The sequence below is a fragment of the Glycine soja genome, chromosome 19 (genome assembly GCF_004193775.1).
Source record: "Glycine soja cultivar W05 chromosome 19, ASM419377v2, whole genome shotgun sequence".
NCBI lineage: Eukaryota > Viridiplantae > Streptophyta > Magnoliopsida > Fabales > Fabaceae > Glycine > Glycine soja.
In genome coordinates, this window is record NC_041020.1 from 9742117 (window position 1) to 9752240 (window position 10124).

Below are 10124 nucleotides of genomic sequence, written 5' to 3' on the forward strand. Positions count from 1 at the left end.
CACAAATAATTGAATAAGAAAACTTGAATTTTTTTTAGTTTAAAGAACTATATTAGTTAATACAAAAGCAAACAAACAAACGATTTATTTGTACATTGCACGGATAAAAACTAATGATGATAACAATTGTTATTTTAGAAATTAAGAGCATTTCTAATAATGTTATTTAAGCAACCGCTTCATGTTCTTAAGTGGGTTCAAAGTAAACCCCATTATATCACATCACATTTAATCAATCCACTTGCATTTTACTCCAATTCTATAATATAGTTAAGCAACCCACATTTTTATACCATACATTTTTATTTAAGTTAAAATTTATTTCACCACTAAATGCTAATTTTTAAAGCAAAGAATACTTTTTTATTCATAAGCAATAGTTCCTTGTACAATAGAACCGTGTTTGAATTTAAGCAACCTTCTTTGCCAATTGCCATCTAGATCAGCTCCAAATTGCTCTGATGATTATGATTTTTACTTTTGGTGATTATAATTTACTACATATCTTGACTATAACAATCAGATTAAAAAGAAATTTTTATCAGTTTTTAAAACGTTAAATGCTAATTTTTCGTAAGTAATCGAGACTGGGGCAAGTACGACAAAGTTGTTAGAGACTAACCAGGGATATTTATCATTTCTAGGTAACGTGAAATTGAACTGCAGTGTCATTCTTACATGTTTGAAATTAGGTAGCAATGTCATTCTTACAAGTTACAAACCACAACACATGGAGCATATTACACAAGTGGCACATATGCAATAGTCTAGTTTCTACTTTATACACAACTATAAGTAGCTTAAACTCACTCATTGGCGATGTCCTTCTGGAAGAGGAACCACTTTGTGGAAGGGCACTGTCCTTTGTGGTAAAGATCCATCTTCCTCATCATCATCAAATTCCAACACGTAACTGTTCCAAACACTTTCGAGAGTTAACAACCATAGCATAGTGGCAAACAGAACAGTTGAAGAAGAAGAAAACACAAAGGGTCCAGTTCCAAAAGCACAGTTATCTCTTTTGTTGTTTTACTTTACATCAATCCTGATACATACTCCAATACATTCATTAACACCCTACTGAAAGTTGGAAGATTCTAAAACCCCAAGTAGAAGTGGCATCAACATGAAGTGATGTGCAAACACTATATCATTTCCAATGAACACAAACTTGCATGATCCTAATACCCACTTCAATTGTCTTTATTATGCAACTTTGGATTTGGAGTATGGACAGGACAACTTGAGGGAAGGCCTGGCCCATTTTTCTTCCATAAATTTATACAGAAGGATGTTAAATCCTATTTAAATATCAACCAAATAATTCGCTTGTGCATTCAATAGCATTTAAAAATTCAGAAAGAATGATGACATTAGGGACAGTTAAGACAGTTATTGGCAGAAATTAGCAGTTACATGTGATTAAACATGTATATCGTTTTATCAGCTTCAGTTACGTATTTTAGGATAAGTTATTTTACGTATGGTCTGATGGAAGGTAGTTATTAAGTTTTATTGGGGCAGTTATCATGTAAAATTTATAAAGAAAATATCTAGGAAAGGAGTGTGTCCAGAGGAGAGTATTTGGAAGTTCTTTGGACACAATTATTCTTTACGGGAGTTCGTTAAAACTCTTGGACAGCTTCTGGTGTAATTTTTTTTTTTTTTATCATGCTTCTGGTGTTATTTTCTATTCAATTAGTGTGCCTAAATCTCAAATTTCAGTGTTCTATCAAAGAACAAAGGAAAATACTTGTGCATTTAATAGATTTTAAAATTCGACCCCCCTCTTGGACATTAATGTTCTATTCAGATTAGAAGTGAATTATGGAGGAAAGAAACACGGAAATAAAAAGGATAGAAGAAAATATAATAGAAAAGATGTGCTGTTTGGATACATGAAAATAAGGTAAGTAATGAAATTTATTTTTGCTTACTTGGATGAGTGGGTGTCAAAATAAATAAATAAATTATATACAAAGTTTTTATACCAACTTAAAATTCAGAATTTACTAAATTACTTTTCTTAACATATATTATTGTTTATTTACTTTTTTAAGTTAAAAAAATATTTAAAATTTAAGAAAACAAAAATAAAAAGAAAATTAACTTCCCTCCCCTTTATTTCCATTAAACCAAAGGTTTAGAAAGTAAAACAAATCATGATGCCATTTGATTTTCTATGGCTGTGATTAATAATATTTAGAACTGAGCAAGCATTCCATGGAGCCTTAGCAGAGTATACTTACTCCTCGGTCTTCCTCTGCACAATTGCGAAATGTTGGAGAATAACCCAGAACATGCAAAATAATATTGGTCAGTATTAAGTCATTGTCACAAAAGTTATACTAACTAGCAAGGATTCACATACTACAAATTGATGGAAGTCAGAGAATCAAGAAGTAATCTCACTCTACTAAGGAAAATGAGAGAATTATTACTCTGCGATGGCCTTGAACAACTGTTGCTTTATAAAGTGCAGTAGTTCCTGGATAGACCGCCAAAACATGTCTTCCAGGAGGGAAATCTTGAGCGCTAGAAGGATCATTACTCTTGGGAAAAGGAATGATATTTGCCATGGGAAGCTTGTATTGTCTGTGAATGCAGCAGGAACACAAATGAAAGTAAACACGTCATTCAAATGCGTGACAATGGAAGACATGTGGAAAGAAATTCCCATTTAAGTTTAAAGTAGCGCCTCAAGTAAATCAAGTACATGACATGAGCACTCTAGATAATTAAACATGACAAATTTCCTAATAGGTTAGGTTACCTTTGGCCACTGCTTTCTTCATCATCACCTGGTTCCTCATCTAGTACTTCAAATCTGTCAAATCATGTCACAGGAGAACAAATAAAATAATGACAAGGACAATTACAAAAGATTAATGTCAAAATGGATACTACTCTTTCTGTCAATGATTACAAACCATACACTAGCAACAGTAACTTATACAGCAAAAAATCTGACTAATACATACAGTTTAAAGTTGGTCAAATGACAAACTCATTTAGTTAGGTAAAGACACAGTCAGGCAGACTCAATCCAAACAACAAGCTTGAAGTTGACCTAAGCAAGGCAAGCATGGGTCAAATTTACTCACCAGACCAGATATGAGTGGTAGTAACCTAGTATATAATATATTCAATTCTTGACTTAACACTCCTTTTTCCTTTCTGAAAAAATAACCTTATTACATCACTAGCAAGTGTATTTCCAAGTCATTAAGATAGAATAGGCTAAACATACATTTGTTAGAACTAGACTCACAATATAATGCCCTTCATTATAGTTAATGTCTTTAAGGCAAGAATGTGGTATAACCTTTTCTTGAAAAATAAATAGAGGCATAATTGCACTAAATACTCCTAATGCTTAAAAAAAAAACTTCGTACCCCATTGCCCAGAGGCTCTTCGCTATGCGAAGGTATGGGGGAGGGATGTTGTACGCAGCCTTACCCTTGCATATGCAAAGAGGCTGTTTCCGGATTCGAACCCATGACCAACAAGTCACCAAGGCACAACTTTACCGCTGCACCAGGGCTCGCCCTCTACTCCTAATGCTTATTACACCCAAAATCCCTCTCATTTGGGAAACTACTGCCCTATACTTTAAGTACTGTTCTTACACCCCTATACCCTTGGTTGCATAAGAAATTACATACCTCCCCTACATTCTGTACAAACCTTGCACAAAGTCCCCTTGTAGATATTGTAAAGCATGTAATTCCCCATACAACAATGGTGTTAGTGTAACAAGCAAAAACCATAGAGGAGTTGAGTAATTACCCCCAAATTAATACTATACATATGAAAGAACACATTCTATTGATTGCTTGAACTCAATACATGACTATTTAATTACAAAATGTATACTTACTCCTTTGATTCCTTATCAAAATGAATCACTTTTACGACAAACCATTCATCCTTATCGGCATTTCGTGGTGTGACCCTAGCTGCTACCTGAGAATTGACAAGAAATTAACTTAATGGAATAGAACTCGAGATGGTTCATGTAATAATATTAGAAAATAGGTTTTTGAAAATGTACATCGAGAGAGAGCTATGTCTGTCAAAATGTTATTACAATTGATGCATAACCTTGAGAGAGGTTCTCATGTTTATATATAGAACCTGTTAGATCTCAGTTTTATTAACTACCAAATAAATAACATAATTACAACTGCATAACAGTTCAATTAACTAACTATAACTGAATTTCTAACAGTTGTAAGCTTTAAATGAAGCAACAGAAACAGTTTAACCCAGACAAGCTTATCAGAAGCAATGTACTGCACACATGTGCAGTATAATGTGACAGAAAAAAAACCTTATTAATAAAAAGCAATAAAGCATTCAATTTTCCTGATTTGTATTGATCAAACTTGAGTGCAAATGCATACCTGTTCACCTTTAAGATTGGCACAAGCCTCAAGTTGACCTCGCATACTAGGAGTTAGCCTTGAAATATCTGACTCAGTCTTCACTCGTTTCCTTTTCTGCTCATTACCTTCTGTAACACAAGTACTGTCAGCTACACAAGGTATATAAAAATTGACATCCCAAAGGAAATGAAATCATAATAATAACAAATAGCATAATAAAATTATTTGCTTCAACCAAAATACTCCATAAACCCTTCCACATATTTGTATGTATTTTGATTCTCATGTTTGCATAGCTTCACGTTATCAACTGAATGTTGTACAAAACATTACCACATTGTTGGGGAAGCAATGCATCACCATGAATTAGCTGGGAATAACAGCAGGATGCAAAAGCACTCTTGCTAATGAGTTATAAGTTTTGGCTAATCAGCACCTCCAAATCAAGATTTCTGTCGATATACCCAGCACTGATTTCCATTCTCCTTCCACCATATAGGTAGAGAAGGAATGAATGTAAATATAAAAGAGTCGATTAAAACAGAATTTTAAGTTTTACTTAAAATTACACGTTAGCATGCCCTCCCTCCCCGTTTTTCTTCTTCATGTAGCTGAACTATACAAGATTGACCAACATGGCAGCAGAGATGTCAACTATATTGATGAGTATCCAAAGCAGTAGACTTTACCTTTTCCTGGAAAAGAAAAAAATGGATGGAGAGAAAAATCTTAAACAACCAAAAAAATGCAACATCCTCTAACAAATCAATGGAAATTTGGCATGTAGTGTTGTCACAAAGATTGTCAGACATATTATTTTTTTTTCCTCCCCCCTTTTCTTCCTCATTTTATTTGCTTCCTACTTTCATTCCCCTGAAAAAGCAGAACTCTAATGCTTTAGATACTTGCTTTGGTTCTACATTGTTGTTGGTCAATCATACCTAGTCCCTTTGGTTAATACATATAACACAAATAAGAAGGAAATATTAAGAGAGCAACATACTAAAAGATTCTGATCTGTTGATAGTATTTATTTTATGGATGAATGCTAAATGTATAAGCTTAAGTAAAAGAGGTGATAATGTTTCAAATGAAAGACAAATATATTTGTCACAGATTTGAGACAAACCTATTCTTCTTCGTGTTTGCCCTTGTGGACCCGTAGGCAGTAGGGCATCAATTTGGTTTATCAGTAAGTTGGAAATACTGCAACCAAAATCAATATCAAGAATCATATGCTATAGAATGCCTAGCCTGGACAGAGTATGTCAAGTTACTATAATGTCAAAACCCATGGCTATAATTTTCAGCATATCAGAAAATAAAATGCAATTCATATAAAATGCTTCATAGCTACAGACAGATTAAACATACCTTGCTTCACTTTCTGAAAGTTCTTTTGCTTGAGTATACAAAAATTTCAGCCTTGCCAATGAGTTATCCCCAGGCTTCTCAACCACTTCAGGAGCTGCATCAAAATGACAAAAATAACTATCAACAACAAAATACAGACATAAATAATAGAGAATATAAGAATAACTGAACATCAGATCATATTTCCCAGATATGGAAACAAGTAGAGTCATTCCAGTCTAGAAAGTACTAAGAGTCTTTGACTTTGTCAATTTAGAGCGTAGTCCATGGTTTCCAATGATTGACTAACTCAAATATTTCCAGTTCCATATCCAAAAGCATGAAAACTATAGCAAATGGGAATCTCAAAATTATGAGGTTTAATTTCAACTAATAATATTTAGTGTTCCATTTTGTTAATTTCACTAAAATGACAAAAGTGTCGTGAACAAACAATCTCAAAAATTTAAGTTGTTTGTTAGGCAAAGATACATGAATGGTTTTGTATCATATCTCGTACAAATTCCCTCACTCGAGAGCCTTCAGCCTTTAAGTGTGCAAAAAGCACTAGCCCACCTACCTTCATCCTGCAATACTCAAATCGTCCTGGATATCCAAGGATGCAATGTTCTCTCCAATACCCTTACTTTGTGTCAAAACTAGCTTACGCATGGATGCGGCATTTTAGTTCCCTTCCATATCCCTCTGCTCAGCCGCCATCAAGCTCCATTGCACAAATGCATAAAAGCACCTTAAAAGCAGTGTCCCACTTGCAATTCAGGTTTTGGTGACAAACATTTTTCTTAGTTATTCTTCTATCCTTTTCAAGAGGCTAGGTTAATCCATTTTTTTCTCACTAGCACTTCTATTGATGTTCTTCACACTTGCGACAACCAAACTACCGTAAGCAAGTTTCTATCATATTTATCACACAACTTTCTTTCATTCACTTCCCTTTACAATCTTTCTATCTTATTAGCAATCAACACAAGCAAATCAATTTTTTATATTTATTTCATAAATGAAATATGAACAAACAAACACTTTAGCATCCAAGTTCGTCAAATTCAAAAACTAAAAGTAAGTTCAACAGAAAAAAAAATCACTTAAAAATAGCGCCACTTTAGAGGGTAATAAAAATTATTAAACACACAAAAAAAGCCAGCACGCTCTACAGTTTTTTTTTCTTAGTTTTTAACTTCAATTTATCCAGAACTGATAAAAAAACAGAAGAAACACCTGATTTGCAAACATACATTAACACGATGAAACCTGAAGGATCACAAACAGGACGAAGATGCAGCATTGAAAAAACCCAAAAATAAAAAATAATAATAACAATGAATAGAAAAAGAGAGAGAGAAACTTACTTGCTTGAAGCTTCTTGTGAAGCTTGTTGATCTCCGACAGAATATCCTCCTGTTCTTTCCTAACCCGATCGAGCTCCTTCGAGTTATCCAATATCGAGACAATGTCCGGCGACGACATCGTTTTGATCGCGAAAACAACAACCACGACACAATACCAGATTCTTCCAACGATTCTGCTCTCACCTTTCCTTCCAACGTTGCTATCAAAATCCGAAATCGAAAAGCGAGAGCGGAATTGGAATTTCCAATTTTTATTTTATTTTTTTCGTGTCAAATTTTACAAGGTGGGATATTTAGTTTATCCTCCGCTTTTTATTTTTTAATTTGAAATTAAAATTAAAATTTAGATAAAACTTATAAACTATAACCAGGAACTAAAAAGTTAAAGGCGAAGTAAAAGTTTATAAGTTACTTAATTGAAAATATTTGATAAGATTAAATAATAAATGTTAAATAAAATAAAATTACATATTTAATATTTTTATATTTAAATCTATTTCTAATAATTTATATTGTTAAAAGTAAGATAATTTTTAAATTGTGTATTATAAGAAAATGACAAAGATCGATGATTTTACTAATATTGTTTAAATTCAAATTTTTTATTTTTTTAAAGTAAATTAAATGAAATAAATTTTATTATAATTATATTGTTTTAAAAAAGTTGACATTTAAATGCTTTATTAATAATATTATTTTAAAACAAAAATTAAAAAATGTTTTTTCTTTATAATCATTTTAAACATTTATTTTCCTATTTATACAAGAATAATTTAGATATATACCTCTCTCACTTGTATAATTAATTATGAAATATAATATAAATTAGATCTTCTATTTAAAATTAATCATATACATTTGAAATTATGTGTAAAAATGATAAATTAGATAAGAGGAGTTTTTCAAACAATGAAAACAAAAAGATAAGAGGTTTTTTAAATAGGTAAATGATAAATTTCATCTCTATATTATGAAAATGATCAATTTAGCTACAATTGTATAAATGTACCAATAATTTAGTTTTATCATCAAGTCTCCTTCATTTTCATTAATTGTTGAGTGCCTAGGTGGCATGTCCTTATGGCAAATTTACATATGCAGAAGAAGACATTCCATGTCATCCAACAATGTTTTTGACTAAAATATCTATGATTTTTTTATTATTTTAAAATTTGCAAAGGCAGCAACTATTTTGAGAAAAAGGTTCTTCTTCCTAATTTTGTGGTAATGTTTTCTTCTGCAATGACAAAATAGTCCCTAACAAATATAGCTTAATAACAAAATGGTCTACATTTAGAACATTATCTCACACCACCTTTAGAAATTTTACATTGATCAACAATGTCTTTTTTCTATCCTATCTATTTCATTTAGAACATCATCTCTAATATAGTCATCTAAACATGCATCCTCACGATCAGCCACTTGTTTGTTTGTGCTGCCACCTATTGGCTCATCAACAATGTAATGACCTGCTTTCGTTACATAATTAACAAAGATAATGTTTTTTATTTTAATTAAATTAAGACACTCTTTCTACAATTTATTTTATATAAATATTGTGTGATTTTTTTTTCTCTTTTAAAACCCACATTTAAAGTTTAAGCATCTCTATATATAAATCATTCACTTATGAAAATGAGACTAAACCAAACATATTACATAAAAAAACTCTAACCTTTTAATAGAGATAAGACTTTGATTCTTCATAAAACTCTTTTTCAAATATACCAAGTACAAACCTAAGTTGATCATCTCTATACATGACACTAAACCCAAGAAAATAAAGAGAAGAACACAGCTCTAAGACTCGTGCTTGCTTCATCTATCAAACCTCCAAGAGGAAGATTTACCCTAAAAGTCATCTACTCCTCGCGTACGTAAAGTACAAGATCATCACAAGCACGAACCACACATGCAACATGCAAGAGTAAGCCCACCAAAACAAAACATACATATACAACATAATAATAACATATCCTCATGCACATCACCAATATGATATATACCTCCATCAACATAATCAAATATATTCATACACACACACATATCATCATCATCATATATATCCCTCAACCCAATCATAAGATAACTTCTCAAGTATATCAACAACATATTTAACCATTACTAGTCAACATGAGTCATAGCATCCAACCACATCTAACAATCAAATGTCACAAATTCTCATCATAGTCAACAACTAACTAGGCCACAACTAACATACACTAACAACCAACTAGGCCACCTCAACTCAAACATCAACATTGACTCTACTCCATGGAGTTTTAACACAATATGAGTGGTCTCGCATGAGTCTCATCCCGTAACATAGTCACACTCTATGATCTAACCATTCAAGGAGTCTCTTAGTCTAACTCTACGAAAAAAGTGTGATTTTATCAAATATAGACAAGTGTGGGTATTGACTTACCTCCGTAGTTTGCAAAAGCATACATCTATAGGGACTCATCTACTTGTCTATTCTATAGGTCCATTCTCGTTAGCCACCATGAAAACCTCCAACACTAGGTTGAGAGTCCACCTAGCACCCTCAACTTATGCGCCTACTCATATGCCCATGCACTAACTGTGCACCTACCGTATACCAATGGCAACAATACATTTTTATGCACACACCATGTATTAGAGGCAACAACAGTACATCTTTGTGCACCCACCATGTACCAACGACAACAATAATACATTGTTGTGCACACACCGTGTACTAGTGACAACAATAACAACCACCCATTTCCTATACATCAAAAGAGTTAACTAACTTTTTGAGAAGTAGTTTCCACCACTTTGACACGTCATTCAAAGTTAAAACATAGGGGTAGTGCTTGGGAAGATGCTCCACTAGACGAGACTCCATCCCAAGTATACCATTTTAGTGAGGTAAAGTTCTAGCATGAAATGGTATACTTGGGATTCTTTGCTTTAGTGAGATAGAGTTTTGGCATGAAATTCACCATCCCAAGTGATGTAAACCCATTTGCACAAGGGTTGAGG

The 10124-nt window shown here is 32.7% G+C and overlaps 1 protein-coding gene across 3 annotated transcripts; it reads right to left on the reverse strand.

Annotated features, from left to right (window-relative positions):
• Positions 1-607: 607 nt before the first annotated feature.
• On the reverse strand, positions 608-7391 carry LOC114398063 (SAGA-associated factor 29 homolog A-like). 3 transcript variants are annotated; one of them, XM_028360192.1, is made up of 10 exons: positions 7113-7391; positions 5764-5857; positions 5519-5595; positions 5079-5084; positions 4408-4514; positions 3882-3967; positions 2774-2827; positions 2442-2595; positions 2250-2263; positions 608-913 (listed from the first exon to the last, which is right to left on the reverse strand). In XM_028360192.1, exons 1-10 carry the CDS (start codon positions 7228-7230, stop codon positions 811-813), a joined length of 813 nt encoding a protein of 270 aa, XP_028215993.1. In that variant the 5' UTR covers positions 7231-7391; the 3' UTR covers positions 608-810. The 3 variants fall into 3 exon arrangements, with proteins under 3 accessions (XP_028215993.1, XP_028215992.1, XP_028215994.1); XM_028360191.1 differs by having other exon boundaries at positions 4408-4517; XM_028360193.1 differs by lacking the exon at positions 5079-5084 and having other exon boundaries at positions 4408-4517.
• Positions 7392-10124: the final 2733 nt, after the last annotated feature.

Excerpts from the sequence above, each read along its gene's own strand:
- LOC114398063 (XM_028360191.1), bottom strand. The coding sequence starts at position 7,230 with ATGTCGTCGCCGGACATTGTCTCGATATTGGATAACTCGAAGGAGCTC. Across the intron at positions 3,968-4,407 it reads CCAATCTTAAAGGTGAACAG|GTAGCAGCTAGGGTCACACC; the intron begins GTATGCATTTGC and ends GTCAATTCTCAG. Across the intron at positions 2,596-2,773 it reads GAAGAAAGCAGTGGCCAAAG|ACAATACAAGCTTCCCATGG; the intron begins GTAACCTAACCT and ends CTGCATTCACAG.